At 34.6% G+C, this 20,666-nt stretch overlaps 1 protein-coding gene across 2 annotated transcripts; it reads left to right on the forward strand.

The window, feature by feature from the left end:
- Positions 1-3,316: 3,316 nt before the first annotated feature.
- On the forward strand, positions 3,317-20,347 carry LOC106065026 (E3 ubiquitin-protein ligase arih1-like). Of its 2 annotated transcripts, XM_056018420.1 has the most exons (14): positions 3,320-3,976; positions 6,350-6,417; positions 6,768-6,852; positions 7,067-7,138; positions 7,786-7,934; positions 8,136-8,202; positions 8,744-8,850; positions 8,964-9,078; positions 11,757-11,887; positions 12,093-12,150; positions 13,271-13,354; positions 15,258-15,434; positions 17,355-17,467; positions 19,144-20,347. In XM_056018420.1, exons 1-14 carry the CDS (start codon positions 3,755-3,757, stop codon positions 19,226-19,228), a joined length of 1,533 nt encoding a protein of 510 aa, XP_055874395.1. In that variant the 5' UTR covers positions 3,320-3,754; the 3' UTR covers positions 19,229-20,347. The 2 variants fall into 2 exon arrangements, with proteins under 2 accessions (XP_055874396.1, XP_055874395.1); XM_056018421.1 differs by lacking the exons at positions 15,258-15,434; positions 17,355-17,467; positions 19,144-20,347 and adding an exon at positions 14,785-15,036 and having other exon boundaries at positions 3,317-3,976.
- Positions 20,348-20,666: the final 319 nt, after the last annotated feature.

Raw genomic sequence — 20,666 nt, forward strand, 5'->3', positions numbered from 1 at the left:
TGCAAGTAAAAAGAAAAAGCTATTCAAAATTACTTTTTTTTTAAATTTAAAAATTATGAATAAACATTTATTTATTTATTTCTATATGGTAAACAATTTTGATGAAAATGTCTCTTGCAAGGGTGTTCGCATTGTAACGTATCTGTAGTAAACTCAGGTGTACCTCAAGGAACAGTCCTGGGTCCACTACTATTTTTAATTTACATAAATGATTTACCAAATTGCATTAGTTCAGGAACAAAAGTCAGATTATTTGCACACGATTGCATAAAATATAGAACAATAAAAACGACACAAGCCACAGATATTTTACAAAAAGAATTAGATGAATTACAGAAATGGGAATCAAATTGGAGCATGTCTTTCCACCCAGAAAAATGTCAGTTGTTAAGAGTAACAAAAAAAAAACTAAAACAATTTTTTTCCACTTATCTCATTCATGGCAAACCAGTAACACAGACTAAAAACGCAAAATACCTAGGTTTTATAATAAATGAAAAACTGTCATGGAATCCACATATTGATGAAACTACAAAAAAATCAAACAAAGCATTAGGATTTATTAAAAGAAATATCTATAAATCAAATAAGAACATAAAACTAAAATGTTATTTAACCTTGGTTAGGCCAATAATAGAATATGCATCCTCCGTTTGGGACCCCTCAACTCAAGAAAACATTAAGAAACTGGAACAGACACAAAATAGAGCAGTGAGATTCATAACAAACGAATATTCACATTTGACTAGAGTAACACCTTTAGTAAAATCACTAAATTTACAAAGCCTTCAGGACAGATGGCTCAAAAGTAAAGTAGCAATCATACATAAAACACTAAACCATAATCTTCAAATACAAAAACAAAATTTAATAAAATACTCTGAAAGACACAAAGATAAAGGCACATATGCTAGGACAAATTTGTACAAATACTCCTTCTTCCCTAGTGCTATTCATGGAATGGGTTGCCTGAGCTAGCCAGGAAAACCAGTGACTTGGCAGAATTTAAGTCATTGGTTAATATGCATGACTAATAATGCATGACGCGTAGGACGTAATCATCTTCTTTTTTGAAGTAACGTCTGTATTATATAATATAAGATAAGATAAGATGTAGTGTCACTTTACATGTATTGGAGCTACGAGGCACTAAGCCAAATAGAAGAGTTTCTCTGCAGGGCATGCATTAGCCTACGTGAGGACTAGCCCTTCCTGACCTGACTTTAGATTTGGTTTTACACAATTCTTAAGAATTTCTTATCTTATATATCACAGACGTTACTTGAGTAAACGTCGACAGAATAAATAACGCACGGATGGCTACCTGGTAGTGTGGTAGGCTATGTATGTCATCTTGAACCCTGCCCGCCGCCGCGCTGAAGGAGATTTCGGCTATGATGTAAAACCCTTAACTGTGAAGGAACATTCGAAATACGTGGGCCTAAAACAAAAGAAAGCTAATTAAATTAAAAATTAAATTATAGCTTTTATATAGCGCTACTTTCATGCTTATAGCATGCTCAGAACTTTATAGACCGGTTGGGGGTGGAGGGGATATCTAGAAGTTTTTCAGGCGCTCAGTAAACACAACTCTGCTCGAGTCGGGTGTCGAACCTCAAGCCCCCTTCATAGGTGCCAAGCCAAGTTCAAGCGTTCTTAGCCTCTCGACCACGTATCCCATATAAAAGACTGTAACGTTGACGGACTATACCACCCCGAGGAAAAGAACTTGATCCAGTTGTTTCATTAATTGTAAGCCTTTCACATTTGCTGTTAAGCATCGTCTACTAGAGAATATTTGGCATGCATTAATTAACGGTCAGACTATCTGTCTTGCAGGGGACTACTGTAACTTGTAACTTGTGTAAATAGTTCTAGGACATCAGTAAACAGCCTAGAAATCTGCTAAAGTAAGATGGTATCTTTTAAGCGGTACCTGTTCCACAAGTGGATTTTTTGACATAAAAGAAACTGTGGTCATCATACTGCGGTCATCATAATGTATGAGAGAGATATAGGCCCTAGACAAAATAGCAGATACTAGTCCGATTATTTACTAGATCTAGGCCAAGAGTTGGACTGGTTGTCAGAGGCTATTTGAGACGCATGCCAATAGGAAGCATTTTATAGTTATCGGAGTGCTTACATCCATTACCATCGGCAATAACAACCTTGCGGAACCACGCAATTTATACCTAGTGTCCAACAAGAACACTGCAGTGGGCACATATTTAGTTCATTCTTTTCTTTAAAAAATATTTAAGCCCCCCCCCCCAATCGGAGGCCCTAGTCGGCTGCCTACATTTACTATATGTCTATAAGGCCAGCTCTGATATAGTCCTGTAAAACACAGCACTAATGTTCTTCGAAATTGAAGATATTGCCATCATTATAAAATCGTTTATGCTGCAACATACGGAAGTTACTGCCATCGCAACGGCCCACAAGGCCACAGAACAGATTGCTCGAATATCCACATGGCCAGTACCGAAAGGAACGTACGTAGTGAGAGTAGGAGCAACTGACCCCCTTTCCCTCATCACCCATTTCTTATAGTTTAGGTCAGTGGTTCCCAAACTTTTTTGTCTCGTAGACCCCTTGCCATATTTTCTGGTTTTCCGTAGACCCCTTACTTAAGTTATATTGAATTTTTGAAAGTTCATCAATTTCAAATTACACATTTTGTGTAACATAACTTCTAACCAGTGATATGAGGAGTGAAAAGGTAATTTAAAACTACATTTTAAGTTGAATTAATTTTTTTAAAAATAAATTTATTAGCAAAATTCAAATTTAAACCCATTATATAACAGTTAATATGTATAGCATACAATCACTAAACACATTGAAAACTGTTTATTTTTGCAAGCTCACCATCAAATTAAGTCACGACATGCTGAATTAAGATTATTCATCGTAGACCCCCATGCACATCTCATAGACCCCCAATTTCCTTTTTAACTTTCGTAGACCCCTTGGAAGTCTTTGTAGACCCCTTGGGGTCTATATAGACCACTTTGGGAATCACTGGTTTAGGTTAAACGTCCTTATTAAAAACTGACTAACTGACCTGATAAAGTTCTCCTTAATAATTAATAAATCTAGAACTACCCGATATAATATACGATTTTATTTTGAATTAATAATTAATTAATAAGGCTTGTCTTAGTAAGCACATCTATCAAAATCTATATTAAGTATAACTCTAACAGTCATTCATCTCTTCAATCACAGTTCAGTTGGTAGATTTATTAATTATTTTATTTAGGCAAGTGCCGCAATTTATTCTTTTGATGTAGAAATATAAAAGATATACCGCCGACAAATCCCAGAGTTCCGTTAGTGTCGAAGATGATGTCATCTCCGTCGGAGTTAACTATTGCTGTGTATTGTTACGAAGACAGTGTAAGGACTCGAGAGAAAGGCGCTATACTTTTCACTAGTTGAGCGGATTTTAAAGTGAAATAATACATAGAATAGTTTATCGAAGTCTCGAAGATTTAAGGGTTCCATATATTTTTTTCATGCTACCTGAGCTCGGGATTTCCCGAAGGTGACGTCACTAACGTAAACCTTTGGTCCGATATGCAAGTGGCAAGTGTTGATTTTTAGTGGACTACACTAACTGTGAAAACAATTACAGCCGGATTTAGTAAACAGGAGCACACATGTCGACTATCTAGCATTGTCGCGTAATTGGATGATTTTAGTGCAGCATTTTCTGCCTTTTGTTTTTCTGTAAGTGTAAAGGAAGATGGACAATGACGATGGATTCATGGATGGTGGAGAGAGTGACGGCTCGCATGGCCCAACTGATAATGATGACGAAGACGAACTGCCAATGGATATGGAACCACCAGAGTCATCGACAAATGAACGTAGAGATGAAGATGACTTCTCATATGAAGTGCTAACCGCAGATCAAATAGTTGAATTTATGGTAGACTGTATTAAAGAAGTAAATGCAGTTGTCCAGGTGAGTTGTTTACTCCCCTTGAATGTTAACTTTAAACACACCTTCTTCTACAATTCTAGTGTCTAGATCTAGTCTAAGACTAGATTTCTAGTTCTAGAGTCTAGAAATCTAGATCAAGATTTATAAGATAAGATTCTAGACTAGATCTTGTCTTGCTAGGATTACAAAAGGAGATGTAGAACTACAGTAAAGTGCGAAGTTCGAAAGCATTAAACCCGATGGCAGCAATTTTCAAGTTTGGACTTTTATAGCACCGTGACGGTCTGACCTAGGAAAAAAACTGATGGTATCTCTGAATTCCTCGTCCTTTTTTCTATAAAAATATATCGGATTTAATGTATCACTAGGCTTAGTTAAAATTAAATCTGAGGTCAAAGAGGTGTAGGGTAGGTATCGCCAAGCGTTCTTTACCTCGATCAGATTTTTCCCCAGGTAGTAAGCTCAAATGGGTTGATGGAAGGTTCAAACAGATCAAAGAAAATGTATCTAAAAACATGTTTTAATATTTAATTTTAACTATAAAGTCATTTTCTTTTTACTCCAGCGCAAGAAAACCATCCATTGCACCATTTCCCACCCTCCACAACTTCAAATAGTCTCTTTAAGCTGATGAGGCATCAGACTTAAAAATAGCCTTAAGCCCATGACCCATTTCCTTCACTACCAGGTAGTAAAAAAATAAATAATTCCACACCTCCTGAGTTTGACCTCACAATGAACTTAGCCTTTACAAGGAAAAGGAAATAGTATATATATTATGTGTTGGAAGTGAAGAAAAAAGGTGCATGCGCAGTAGCATTATAGTAGTAATTTGGTTAACATTCAAATAAAGTTTTAGCAATAAAAAGTGAACTGTTCGAACTTCTCGACAAATCGGGTCTGATCGAACTTCACACTTTACTCTACCAAATTTGTAATTGTAATAAGAGTTAGAGTCATGGACTCTACAAAATAATAGTTATAATATTAATTGTTCTGTCTGGGAGAGATTCAACCAAGGCATATAAATCCAGTGGCTTTCAAGACTCTTGGGACTAGGGGTGAGGTTAATTCCGAGCCCATAAGGGAAACTCCATTTTTCTTTGATGTACCACAGCGGCAGTGTGAGTGTCCATCATGGAACAGTGCATTGGTTATTACAGGGTTGATGGCGCTCTCTTGCAATCCCCACCAATGCAATGAACAAAGTTCTTAGGTACCACATTGGGAGTCTTGTTTTGCTTCCCTATTGGCCTAGTCATCTACCCTAACAATTGTTTTAAACCAGACGCCAGTTTGAGGCTAGGAATTGTAGCCTATTTTAGATCTTAGATCTAGAGATTCTTCATTCTAGACGTGTAGAATCTAGTCTAGAAGATAGAGCCACATCTGGAAAGGATCCAAAATTATATAAATTCTCTATCTCCAAAAAAAAAAAATCTTTTCCCTACCAAAAAAGAGATCTAGATATTAATAGTATACACTATAGTTTCTATTCCTGTTAGATTCTATACAATAAGATCAACTGATCTCAAGATTTAGGGTAAAACTTAAACTGATCTCCAGATCTAGATTTCGTGTCTGATAAATTCTGTTTTGTTTTTATATAAAATTAATAAATAATGACAGTGTTACTAGATCTCTTCCAGTAAATGTGTGCTAGCTTTCACATTTATTTTGTTTTGTTGGCTTCTATAACCGTTCAGTACGTAATAGCTTTGTCATTCCGTTGTTTACAGTTTGCATTTTAAACAGTTTATAGGACAAAGTTTCTAGCTAGCCACTCCATCAAAATATATCTTTTCTTTCTTTTGTAATTATAAGATATAAGATAAGAAGGTAAGACATACTTCTATAGTAATTATGAGATGTTCTGCCATGAATGACTTAGTTTAAAAAAAAAACACATCTAGATACACTTACAATATTAATAATATTCTCTTATTTGTAAGCCTGGATGTGAGGGGTACTGCTAAAATTCATCAGATTGTCTTTGGTTGATTATATATAATTAACATAAAGATGTTATTTATGTGACCAAGAAAGATGTACTACTGCCTTTAACATTCTTTTTTACTCTTGGCACTATTGAGAGGTCTGGAAAATGTAAAGAAAACAATTGCCTCCAGGATTTGATCCTGAACTGATTAGTTACCAAAGGCTCTAATCGACACCAAATCCATTGATGAATATGGTAGCATCATGTAAGTCTAGCCCAATTTCATGTGTAGGTCAGAAGAAAGTTTCTTAATTGCTGTCAAAAATACAAATATTTTTGTGTTGACAATTGGTTTATAAGTCAGCGGGTTCTGAGGATACTTTTTCAAAACATAAGCTGGAAAACTTTTGGTTCATTAGAATGTTTAGTCACTTTTTTTTTTTTTTTGCACACAGATCCCTGCTACAATAACCCGCATTCTTCTTAACCATTTTAAATGGGATAAAGAAAAACTAATGGAAAGGTAAATTGAAACCATTATTTCTATTTATTTAGAGATAAAAGTATCATAGTATGGACATTAGTTTTGAAAACAAACATTTTTCTTTATTTATTAGAGATAAAGGTTTTATATTATAGACACAATTAGATAAACAATTGTTTTATGTTTTCATAGAATTAACATATATAATATATAATATTTTTTGAACATGTTAGTAAAAATGTAAAAAAGTTATTGGATCTATCAGCAAGCTATGACTAGGCACTTAATATTATATATATTTGTTGAAGTAAAACTCAGGTGTAGTAACTTTTCATGTGATTTCTTTGTTTATTTTTGGCATGTTATCCCATGTTTTTTTTTCTCTTTAGGTATTATGATGGTGATCAAGATAAACTTTTTTCAGAAGCTCATGTAGTCAGCCCTCATCGACGGGATAGTGGAAAAGTTACCAGAGTAATTTTTTTTTTTTTTAAACATTTATTGTTTTATTGAACTTTTTTACAGAGTTGTCAATTTGAGTTATTAATAAAATTTATACTTTGAAATTATATCAATTTTGACCTACTGTTAATTAAGTACAAATAATCTTTAAATTATTTTTTTTTTAGTTCATCCATTCATTGTGTAAAACAAATGTATTAATTATGGCCCTCAATTCTCATTTCAGCGCTCAGGGCGTAGTAGTGTTCAGGATGGCAATGTTCTTTGTGAAATTTGCTATTTTTCCAAGGCATTAGAAGTAAGTATTAATACATTCAGTGTTTGTTTTTATTCTTTCTGAAATAGCTCCTGAAACCTAAAATTTGTAAATTTAGGCAAATCTTAGAGAATTGAATGGATCCATCAAATCAATATTTAAAAAAAAAGATTTTTTAGATTTCTCCAGTTACAAATTCTTTAATTGCTGTTTAAATCCATTAAAATGGCTAAACTTTCTGTTACATCTCTCATCTGTCCCTTGACTTATAGTCGTAGGGGTGCTGTTGACAGTTTGCACAAATCACTCCACTTTTCACATCTTTTATAAGCAGGATATTGAGAGAGGCCGGTCCATTCTTTTATGTTATCCAGCCAGCTTTTCTTTTGGATAACCCTTTCTTCATGCTCCCACCACTGTACCTTGAAGAATAACTTTTTGACAGTGAGTCATGTCTTACAGTATGACCAAACCAGCTCAGCTTTCGTCTCTTCACAGTTTTGAGGAATTCTTCCTTTTTGCCAGCGAGAGTGTTGACTTGTCACATAGAGAATAACAAAAAAATCACATTTTTTAAATTTTATTTTTTTACTTCTGTTTTTATGAAGGATCTTAACTTTCAAAGTCTTTTATAAAGATGTAAACATAATCAAAATGAAAGAGATGTTATTCACTTGTTTCACCCTCAGGATATGAAAGGATTGGAGTGTGGTCATCGTTTCTGTGCACACTGTTGGGCAGAATACCTCACCTCAAAGATAATGGATGAGGGCATGGGACAAACAATTTCATGTGCTGCCTTTGGCTGTGATATTCTAGTAGATGATAAAAGTGTCATGTGAGTGTGTGTGTTTTTGTGTCCATGTGTACACACTTTTCTAAACACTTATTAGCATTACAGGAGATAATAAATTAAAAGTAATGAGGAAATAACATATAAGCACAGATAGCTCAAGTATTACTTTTGTCAGATTAGAGTCTTTTTTTTTTGTATTATTTTCTACAGTGATATTTATTCAAAAAATGTTTTCATTTTCAGGGAAATGATTAAAGACCAAAAAGTGAAATTGAAATACCAACAAATAATAACAAATAGTTTTGTAGAAGTAAGTTAATTGATAAGCTCTACTAGTTTCTGTATAGATACTTGGTACATATATATATATATTTTTTTTTTCATGATTTTTTTGTGTTTGCAAGTATTATTAAGTAGTTTCCCCTTTGTTTAAAAAAAATATTTTGTTGCTTTTTTATCATGAGCTACACAGGGGGGCATGGTGGCTGAGTGTTAAATTGCTTGACTTTGAATCAAGGGGTCTTGTGTTCAAATCTCTGTGGGATTTTGAATTTAAAAATTTTTTAGATTGCCCCTGAGTCTAGACAACTTTAATGGGTAACTGACATACATTAGGGGAAGTGAAGGTAGTTGGTCGTTGTGTTAGCTGCATGATGCCCTTTTTAACTGTTGGCCATAGAAACAAATGGTCTTTACATCATCTGCCTCCATAGGTAATAAGGTCTGAAAATGTGTTACCGTTAACCTTTGCCTGCACAAACAAAATTCTACTAAAATAACCAGCATTAGCGTACTGGCTTAGTTTCACGAGCCTCCATTTTATACAGTGTTGTCATGAACTCTTGTTTCAGTGCAACAGGTTATTGAGGTGGTGTCCAGCCCCAGACTGTGGTCATGCAGTTAAGGTGGCTCACCATGATGCAAAACCGGTGACCTGTGTGTGTGGCCATACCTTTTGGTAAGACTTCAATCACAAAGCAAAGTAGCAAAAAAGATTATTATAAAGCAGATTATTATAATTTAATGTCCTATGATTTGACTGTAATTAGAATACATTTTGTTTATCCGCAGTTTTTCGTGCGGGGAAAACTGGCATGATCCTGTGCGTTGTAAATGGCTTAAACAGTGGATTAAGAAGTGTGATGATGATAGTGAGACCTCCAATTGGATAGCAGCTAACACAAAGGTCAGCCTCGACTTGGCTTATTTGAAAGTTGTGTTTATAATTTAGTAATATAACATCTGCATTTTCAGAGGTACAGATTTAGTAAAACAGTAAAGAAATGCAGTGTTGAAGTTAATTCAATTAGAGTTTAATATTTTCAAAACTCAATCAAACGAAATGAGCAACCCAGCGATTAAATCTACATGAAACATAAATCACTTTTATAAATCATACTAAGTATTAAAGTGGCTTAATTGAGAAAGAGCTATCTATAGTACACAATTAAATGTGATCAATGACCAATAACTAATCACCACTAAAACATAAAACACCCAGATATTGAGCCTCATTTTTCTTTATATTATCTCAAAATGACTTTTCTTAATGATCGTGTTGTTTTTGTCCTTTTATCAAATTTTGTTTGGAATATTTTTTCTGTTGACTAGTGCATTTGTTTATAAAGTTTGAGTTCAAGGACTCCCTGACGTTTTAATGATCAAAACCTACCTATCCCTACCCCTTTCTTGACTTGGGTTAACAAGCTTGCCAGATGCAACTTGTTTTTGAGTATTTGATCCTCTTCCTCTTGTTATGTTTGACCCTAGGTATTTAAATGAGTCAACTTCTGCTAATATTTGCCCACTCAACTGTGCAACATCATGTACTATTTCCACCACAAATTAGTATTTCGCTTTTTTCAGCCCTGATTGCCATGGCAACTGCTCTAACTGTAGTTTTGAAGTCAAATCTTGTCTGCATTTACCTCAATGAGGTCTATATTATCTGCAAACCTGAGTTTGGAAATAGGTCGCCCTTTTACAGTCTTGCTAGGTGTAGATTCTTTTAGTTTCCATAATAGTAGGCTCCAGAAATATGTTAAAAAGAGCTGGAGCGAGAGAGAGAGAATGCGTCCTTGCCGCACTTCTATGGGTGCCCTAAACTCACCAATTCGGTTGTTAAGAAGTACTGAGCTATTTACATTTTGGTCTAGGGTTTTGATAACATCACTACCATGTATTTATTTATGTTGAACTCCCTCATCAGTTGTCATGTGCCATCATTCCAAACCTTGTCACATGCCATCATTCCAAACCTTGTCACATGCCATCATTCCAAACCTTGTCACATACCATCATTCCAAACCTTGTCACATACCATCATTCCAAACCTTGTCACATGCCATCATTCCAAACCTTGTCACGTGCCATCATTCCAAACCTTGTCACATGCCATCATTCCACACCTTGTCACATGCCATCATTCCAAACCTTGACACATGCCATCATTCCAAACCTTGTCACATGCCATCATTCCAAACCTGGTCAAAAGCCATCATTCCAAACCTGGTCAAAAGCCATCATTCCAAACCTTGTCACATGCCATCATTCCACACCTTGTCACATGCCATCATTCCAAACCTTGACACATGCCATCATTCCAAACCTTGACACATGCCATCATTCCAAACCTTGTCACATGCCATCATTCCACACCTTGTCACATGCCATCATTCCAAACCTTGTCACATGCCATCATTCCAAACCTTGTCACATGCCATCATTCCAAACCTTGTCACATGCCATCATTCCAAACCTTGTCACATGCCATCATTCCAAACCTGGTCAAAAGCTTTTTTGAAGTCAATGAAGTTGTGTACCAGTTTCTTTTGGTGTTGACAGCATTTTTCATTAAACAGTCTGATGTTAAATATTTGTTTAACAGTGCTTCTGCCTGCTCTGAAGCGGATGACTGATCTTTACTGTTGGCATTGTCTCTAGTTTCCTTTCTTGGGCAGTGGAGTAATTAAAGATTGTGTCAATTCTCAGCAATTAATCAATTACAGATGACCTTTAAGTTATCTTATTGCTTCCTTCTTATTGCTGTAGTTGGGATCTATCGCCAATGTCTCTGTTGTTCCAAGGTGTTTTTTTATTGATTAGGCTGTAGTAGGGAATTATCTCGAAGTTAAACAGATTTTTGCAATATTTTGTCCATCTTCTAAACTTAACCTACTCTTTCAGAAGAATTCCATCGTTGTTTTCATTACTGGTTCTAGCCTGTCTTATGTTGGTTAATGTTTCATATATATGCTTTTTTGCCATTGCCAGCTATCAAGCTACTATCAATTATAGTGTACCTTGGTTTAACTAAACTCTCAAGGGATCAACTTTCTTTTAATGTTGTCTAATTCAACTGATAGTTGTACTAAGTTATTAATGTATGTTATGAAAATTATATTAATTATATTCTGTATCGGTTATCGTTCTTATGTTTACATGTGCTTGTAACTCGTCCGTAAGAATGTGTTCACGAAATGTGTGTTGTGTAGTCATTCAGTGTATTAAAGCCATACTATACAGACATGGTTTTCGACTCTCTTATCTTTATGTTCATAACAATTTAATACACTGAATTACTATGAACACAAGTGTTACTTTTGCGGCAGGGCTAAGCATCCCCGCTCTAAATGCCTTGCAAGGGAAGCCACATGCAATCAGTGCTTCAAAAAGGGCCACTTTCAAAGAGTTTGCAAATCTAGGTTTTCAACAGTTTCGGCTATCGCTACTGTGCCTTTAAATCTAAACAAATCTATAATACCCATTTGCATCAAAAATGTGCAATTGAAAGCCCTAATTAACTATTGTTAACTCAACAGTTATAATATTTATCCTTACATTAATGAAAAAAAATATCCACAGGAGTGCCCAAAATGTCACGTCACGATAGAAAAAGACGGCGGCTGCAACCACATGGTTTGTAAAAATCAGAACTGCAAAGCAGACTTTTGCTGGGTTTGCCTTGGGCCTTGGGAACCTCATGGATCCTCTTGGTAAATTATTATTTGTGTAGCTTAAACAGATTAATTTATTGACACTTTAAAAGAAAGATATCTTTGATTTATCAACAACCTACTTTGTACAGATAGTCTCAAAACAAATTAAAACTTTGATTTAGCAACTCATTTTTTTTTTTTCAATAGCATTGTATTGATTGGCCATACTCAAGTAAATGAAATATTGTTTTTTTCCCCCCAGGTATAATTGTAATAGGTACAACGAAGATGATGCTAAAAAAGCGAGAGACAGTCAGGAGGTAATGGCTTGTGACTCATTAGATTCTGCTCGTAAATGTGTAGAGTTACTGTTAAACTTATCATACTAATAATCTTAATTAAACTTTATCATACTAATAATCTTAATTTTAACTTAAAATTTATGCAGCTAGTTTTCTTTTAAATTACAGAATTCTTGACATTGATAATACTCTGTTTTGATTGAATGTAGTTGATCTACCTAAATCCTTATTCAAACGCAAATTAGTGTTACATTGATGTAGCAAGTATGGATTGAAGAAGTTTTCATGCGGTGTCACTTCTTACTCCCTAACATTTGATTATGAGTATTAAAGTGTCTACTGTGTAGTCATTAAAGATGCCTTCCTTCACTGAACTGTTGTGTTCCCTTGTTGTCCCGTAGGTCTTCTCTAACTAGTACGGCACAAGAAATATTAGAACTCACTGATCCAAGTCTGACTCAGCAGATGATACATTTAGTAGATATAAATAAGATACACAATATAATGGCAAATCCAGCCATCAAGAATCAAACGCAATACTTCACATAAGTTGATAATATAATCCAATAGAACAAATACATAGCTAGCAATGCTTCTTGACATAAAAAACAAGATACGTCTATCTTCTTCTATATCCATGGCGTCTACTAATTTCTGACCATGTGATCAACTCTCAGAATGTTTGCTTTTTTCGTGCAAAAGGCATGAGATAATCAATTGACTACAAAACACTTCATGTCACAGTGAGTCTCAAATGAGGCTGTGACATGGGGTCCACAGAAGCCATTGAAAGAAAGTCATTAGTAATTTTAAGATGATGTACAAATGTTGAGCATCATGGCACTATCACTATTACTTGTAAAGAGTAATGACACTATAAATTGTAAAGAGTAATGACACTATTACTATTAATTCATTCAGGATGACTTTATTTTGATGGTTTTTTTTTTTTGCATTCTGAACCTCCAATATCTTTGGAAAAAAAAATGGGTGGGCACATTATCTTTTTTAACCCGGGCCCAAATGTACCTTGCTTTGGCATTGGTACTTCATTTTATTCTCTTCTGTACTAGGGTTTTGCTGAATTGTATAACCAGCATTAGAACGTACGTCACATTTTACTTTTTGTTCTCTTCAGCGATCCCGAGCTGCACTCCAACGGTATTTATTCTACTGTAACAGATATATGAATCACATGCAGAGTCTCAAGTTTGAGCACATGGTAAATGCCTTTCTCAGCTTACATAAGAACTGTTCATATGATTTAGACTGTTTTAGCTAGATCCACTCTTTACAAATCTTCCAAGACTAAACAAAAGCTTTCAAACATTTTTAACCATTTCTTTACTTACATCAATGGATTCAGGATTTTCTAATAAGAAAAGAACGAGCTGTATAATAAATGGTTCCAAATCAACACCAATAATAGTCAATTCAGTTGTACCTCAAGGAACAGTCCTAGGCCCACTACTGTTTCTAATTTACATAAATAATCTACCAAATTGCATTAGTTCAGAAGCGAAACAAACTCAGATTATTTGCAGATGATTGCATAGTATATAGAACCAGTTATTAAGAGTAACAAAAAAACTAAAGCAAATAAAAACTACTTACTTTTTTCATGGTAAACCAGTCACACTAACTAAAAACTCAAAATATCTAGGTGTAAACTGCATGAAACATTATCATGGAATCCCCATATTGATGAAATTATTAATAAATCAATCAAAACATTGTTGTTATTTTTTAAATAAATTTTTACAAATCGAACAAGAACATATAACTATAATGCTATTTAACTTAAGTTAAGCCAATATTAGAATATGCTTCCTTTGTTTGGGATCCCTCAACTTTAGAAAACATTAAGAAACTAGAACAAATGCAAAATAGAGCAGCGAGATTTATTACAAACGAATATTCCAATTTGATTAGAGTAACACCATTAGTAAAATCACTAAACTTAGAGACACTTCAGGAAAGAAGAATTAAAGTAAAGTAGCTGTAACACATAAAACACTAAACCATGAAATACTCAGAAAGACACAAATATAGAGTTGTTTCTTTTTTATTCCATATGCTAGAACAAACTCTTACAAGTGCTCCTTCTTCCCTAGTGCCATTAGTAAAATAGAATGGGTTGCCTGAATCAGCCAGATAAACCAAGAACTTAGCAGAGTTTAAGTCATTTATTACTATGCATGACCAGATTGACACATGAAATGCGTAGGTCGTAATTTTTTTTTTTTTTTTTTTTTTTTTTTTGAAGTAACGTCTGTAATAGACAAGACAAGACCTGGATTAGTAAACTATGACTTTTTATTTTGTACTGTCGAGTCTTTTCAATAACTTAAACCAAAATCTAATATACTTAAGGCTGTAGAAATGTCCATTTGTTTCAAGGAAAAAAAGACAAAGCAACCATTTGATGATCTCTATAAAAAGCATTATAGCTCATCTAAAAACTAAACAATGGAAAACTTAATACAGTGAAACAGTTATCAAAGAAATAAATAGATCTTGCTGGTTTAATATCAACTTAAATCTGCAAACAGAAAGAAAAGTTATTTAATAAAAACATGTCAGAAAAAGAACATAAAAAATATGAACAATATAATCATTTAGTATCATCCTTTTATTTGTTGTCTGTTTCAGTTGTACCAATCATATAGTCCATTTATTTGTTGTGTGTTTCAGTTGTACCAATCATATAGTATAGTCCATTTATTTGTTGTGTGTTTCAGTTGTACCAATCATCTAGTCCATTTATTTGTTGTGTGTTTCAGTTGTACCAATCATCTAGTCCATTTATTTGTTGTGTGTTTCAGTTGTACCAATCATATAGTCCATTTATTTGTTGTGTGTTTCAGTTGTACCAATCATATAGTATAGTCCATTTATTTGTTGTGTGTTTCAGTTGTACCAATCATCTAGTCCATTTATTTGTTGTGTGTTTCAGTTGTACCAATCGTATAGTGTCGTCCATTTATTTGTTGTGTGTTTCAGTTGTACCAATCATCTAGTCCATTTATTTGTTGTTTCAGTTGTACCAATCATCTAGTCCATTTATTTGTTGTGTGTTTCAGTTGTACCAATCATCTAGTCCATTTATTTGTTGTGTGTTTCAGTTGTACCAATCCATCAAGTCTAAAATGGAGGAGATGCAGCAACACAACATGTCATGGATAGAAGTCCAGTTCCTCAAGAAAGCCGTGGATGTCTTGTGTCTATGTAGGCAAACCCTAATGTATACTTACGTTTTTGCCTTTTATCTCAAAAAGAACAACCAATCCATTATATTTGAAGTAAGTTGGTAGTAGCACGTGAGAAAAATTAAATGACAACTTAGTTACACTTCAGTAAAACCATTGATTGTATCAGTTCGTAGTATTACTAAGTAGCTCACACCACTTGATCTAGCTGGCATCAGTATTAATCCAGGTGTTACTAGATAGCACATGTCAGCAGATCTAGCTGACATCAGTATTAATCTGGGTGTATTTAGGATGTCAGAAGATCTAGCTGGCATCAGTATTTATCTGGGTGTATTTAGGATGTCAGCAGATCTAGCTAGCATCAGTATTAATCTGGGTGTATTTAGGATGTCAGATCTAGCTGGCATCAGTATTAATCTGGGTGTATTTAGGATGTCAGCAGATCTAGCTAGCATCAGTATTAATCTGGGTGTATTTAGTATGTTAGCAGATCTAGCTGGCATCAGTATTAATCAGGGTGTATTTAGGATGTTAGCAGATCTAGCTGGCATCAGTATTAATCTGGGTGTATTTAGGATGTCAGCAGATCTGTTTGAAATCAGTATTAATCCAGGTGTATTTAGGATGTCAGCAGATGTAGCTGGCATCAGTATTAATCTGGGTGTATTTAGGATGTCAGCAGATGTAGCTGGCATCAGTATTAATCTGGGTATATTTAGGATGTCAGCAGATCTGTTTGAAATCAGTATTAATCCAGGTGTATTTAGGATGTCAGCAGATCTAGCTGGCATCAGTATTAATCTGGGTGTATTTAGGATGTCAGCAGATCTAGCTAGCATCAGTATTAATCTGGGTGTATTTAGGATGTCAGCAGATCTAGCTAGCATCAGTATTAATCTGGGTGTATTTAGGATGTCAGCAGATCTGTTTGACATCAGTATTAATCTGGGTGTATTTAGGATGTTAGCACATCTAGCTGGCATCAGTATTAATCTGGGTGTATTTAGTATGTCAGCAGATCTAGCTGGCATCAGTATTAATCCAGGTGTATTTAGGATGTCAGCAGATGTAGCTGGCATCAGTATTAATCTGGGTGTATTTAGGATGTCAGCAGATGTAGCTGGCATCAGTATTAATCTGGGTGTATTTAGGATGTCAGCAGATGTAGCTGGCATCAGTATTAATCTGGGTGTATTTAGGATGTCAGCAGATCTAGCTGGCATCAGTATTAATCTGGGTGTATTTAGGATGTCAGCAGATCTAGCTAGCATCAGTATTAATCTGGGTGTATTTAGGATGTCAGCAGATCTAGCTAGCATCAGTATTAATCTGGGTGTATTTAGGATGTCAGCAGATCTGTTTGACATCAGTATTAATCTGGGTGTATTTAGGATGTTAGCACATCTAGCTGGCATCAGTATTAATCTGGGTGTATTTAGTATGTCAGCAGATCTAGCTGGCATCAGTATTAATCTGGGTGTATTTAGGATGTCAGCAGATCTGTTTGACATCAGTATTAATCTGGGTGTATTTAGGATGTTAGCACATCTAGCTGGCATCAGTATTAATCTGGGTGTATTTAGGATGTCAGCAGATCTAGCTGACATCCATTAAAAAGTAAAATGATGCATAAGGGACACAATGTAGATAAAATCTTACGTCATGTTGACTTAATGTCTTTCAAACTAAGGAGTAAAGAAAGTTATTTTAATTAATTGGCCTGGTTCAAGTGTACAAAGATAATGATTGTGTTGAGCTGTGACCTCCCTTAACTCTTATCATTTTGACTGGATTTGTTGTCCAATTTCTCCTGGACTTTTGAAACACTCAGCTCATGATAAACAATGCTGCACTAGTTTTTATATTTGATAATCACCACTTGAATCTTAATACAAAGTTTCTTCACGGCTAGATGTCATATCTTTGTTCCCCTTTTCAAATTACAAAAGCAAATAAGAACAAAGTACACAATTTTACAGACAAAACAATCTCTATTTGCTGTCTCTTCAGGATAACCAGAAAGATCTAGAAAATGCAACTGAACAGCTTTCAGAGTATTTAGAGAGAGAGATTTCTTCAGAAGTGCTCCATGATATTAAACAAAAAGTTCAGGATAAATACAGGTAACTTGTCCTACTTCTTGCTAGATCTTCAAACCAATTTGATGTGGGGAATTTCCACTGACGTGTATTCAAGATACAGATCATCTAGGTCTCCAGAGCAAATTAAATTTTCAGATGATTCGTTTTGAAAAATTTTAATGATCAAACCAGAATTTTCCATGTGTGGCCACTTACCTAGTTGTTAATTTTTTCCCCTAAGATATACATAAAACAATAGAGTTGTTTTCGAAATTTTAGTCCAGGTTTTGCAAGCTGATAAGAGGAATAGTAATAACATTAATGACCATTTTTAATGAACTGGAATTTTTAGTCCTCTACATTAAAGTGTCCTTAGTCCTTTTACATTTTTATTAATAGTTAAGATTCTTTCCTTTTCCGAAGATTTCTTTTTACAGATTTCTGTTACAAAAGATTAGAATGACCTGTAACATCAATCATTAGAGAATCAATAAACCTTTGATGTGACAGCAAGTGTCATTCAACTCTTCTATTTAACCCATTAGCTCCTTCTGCAGTTGGAAACGTATTCCCGTTTTTGTCCTAAACCATTGTAGAACGTTTCTAAAACCCCCTATTCAATATACTTGATTTAAACTTTTTAAAAACAAGATTTCTTCTAGTCTCGTTGCAAGCGTGATTACAAATAATTTTGGAGATTACCGATTCTATTTTTAATAAAATCAGAAAGGTTTTTATTTTTTAAATAATTTTTCAAACGAACAGGCCCATTGCCCCAGTGTATAAGCCCCCACGTGGGAAAATGACTATTTTTGAAGTTTTTTACATTCTAGTTGTATTAAACGTATATATATTTTAAAACTAGACATATAGTTCTATTTTTTAAAGTTATTTGTTTGTTTATTTGTATTAGATCTTCAATTAGATTATTTTTTTGCAAAATACATATTTTTTTAGGATTTTTTAAATACGGAGTTATCCCTGCTTGCTTAGGACTTTGAAGGGGGTTTTTTGAACGGGAAATAGGAGCTATTGGGTTAAACATGGCAGCTGATTTCTGTTTAATTTTATTTGTAGAAAAGAAAAACAACAACTGTGTTTAACTGAACACATTAGCTGTGTGTAAGCTAGAGCAGTGATAACATCTCTGTCCCACCACCAGACATTCTATCATTGGCACTGTGTCACCAATCAACATTAAGTTAGCCATGTCCAATGATACTGAACTCACTGCTACTATACTACACTAGATAAGACACTGAACAGCTAAGGCCTCACTTTGTTTGCTACCTATGGCCAGAGCCAGGAGCTGGCTACCCCTGATAAGTCTTCTGGCAGAGGCATAGCTAGGATGGAAGGAGGGAGGGGGAGAGATTTGAAAATCCCCCAAATGTTTTTTTTTTTTTTACATTAAATATTACTCAAAATGTAGGGGCCCCCCAAAGAGGTCAAGCTCCCAGGGCCCCCAAATAATGGCAAATTCCTAGCTAAGCCACTGTCTTCTGAGTTGATTCTGTCCAAAGTAATGACTTGGCTTACCTTGATCATTTCGCTGATAGCTGGTTCTTACATGCTGATAATACTTGAGTGCCCCCCTTTTCAATTATTATTTACTTTCAGATTATTTGATGAGTTTCTGTTAGGTCTATAGTTGTCAGCTACTTGCCTATTTAAAGTCTTTTATTACAGCCTTGTAATGTGTTTGCGTTTTGTTTCAGATATTGTGAAAGTCGTAGAAATGTTCTATTAGATCATGTCCATGAAGGCTACGAGAAGGATCAGTGGGAGTACCTGGAAGCCTAGGTCACAATGGTCTGACATCAAATTAGAATAAATCTTTGTTGTATGTGTGCGTGGAAAGGGCATTCTCCATCTTAGCTGGCGACTCGATGATGATGCCATTTTGTTTTTCCGAGATAGATGTACACAGGATAGTAGCTGATGGTCATCCCGAGCTACTGCTTACCAGATGTACCACTGGTCAGTCATGACTGGCCAAGACTTGTACATGTATGGAAATAAAAACTAACCCAGGCACTTGACCTCTCTTTTGTCCTGTACTATACACCTTTGGTTCATTTCATTACTTGATATTACAAATTTTAAGTTTTTAAATTTATTTTTTTTTCTTCCTTTTTTTTTTTTATCTTTTTTTTTTTTTTTGTGGAAAGGTATGAGTAGAGTGGATGTTCCTAATTTATTTTGTATCTGGAACTTTGTGCGAGAGAGATCTGTGGAGTCATTCGCTGGGCAGGTGGACTTATCCCAAAAGTTATTTTGTTCTCTGTGTTTACATGCATCCTTCACACACAAGTTTGTCCTAGATTGTTGTTTTGCTGCCTGGCAAGAAGATAATCAAATGCCATAAAGTTACACTACGAGTGAATTTGTATAGAGCCTTGCCCAAACCTTATATTGTACATTTTGTGTTAGGCGATTTCATTTGCTGACAAATTGCTTGATTCGGTCATTTGTTTGGGGGCAACATTTAAGATCATTGTACATATTTTAGAAGCGCTGCAATTTCTTTTTTTTTCTGTTCAAGTCTCTGATGAAAGTTCAATTCTTCTCCTCTGTGTTTGCCGAGTGTATTCATGTGAAAGTGAATGAGATGTCAGAGCCTCCGATTGGCCCTTTGATCTCCAGCTCTATATGCAAAACACATTGAATCAGTTGAAAGTCTGCGTGGGTCTGACATTTTCATGCCTGTGTTCTTGTGTCTGTGTTGAGAAAACTGCGCTTTAGTTTGCTAGATAATACCCCCTCCCACCCCGTGGCCACTTCAAATAGGACTTTCATAATATCTATTTAATACATTCGGATATATATCATCTGTTTGTTATACTAATGTTTTTTTTTTTAATTATGTAAAAAATGATTGCAGAAAAAAAAAATGAATAAACTTTAAAGTCTGAATCATGAGATGAGTCCATTTTGTAAGTTTTATTTATTTATTTTTGTAACCAGAAACATATTTTTTTTTTACTGAAAATAATTACAGAATTAAAAATCCAGCATAATCATTAAATGTATCACTTCCTGTAATGTGTTTAATTATCTAAATGCAAGACAAATATTTGAAAAAAAAAATATTTTAAAGTGAAGGGTGAGGTCCAACTGATGGACAAATCATAACTAAGGCCATAACATGCCCACACATAAACTAAAATGTACACAGCTAACATTGTCTAAATTTATGCACTAGTTTATATAGTTATAAAATCTTGTCTAAATTTATGCA

Source organism: Biomphalaria glabrata, chromosome 1 (assembly GCF_947242115.1).
Source record: "Biomphalaria glabrata chromosome 1, xgBioGlab47.1, whole genome shotgun sequence".
Taxonomy (NCBI): domain Eukaryota; kingdom Metazoa; phylum Mollusca; class Gastropoda; family Planorbidae; genus Biomphalaria; species Biomphalaria glabrata.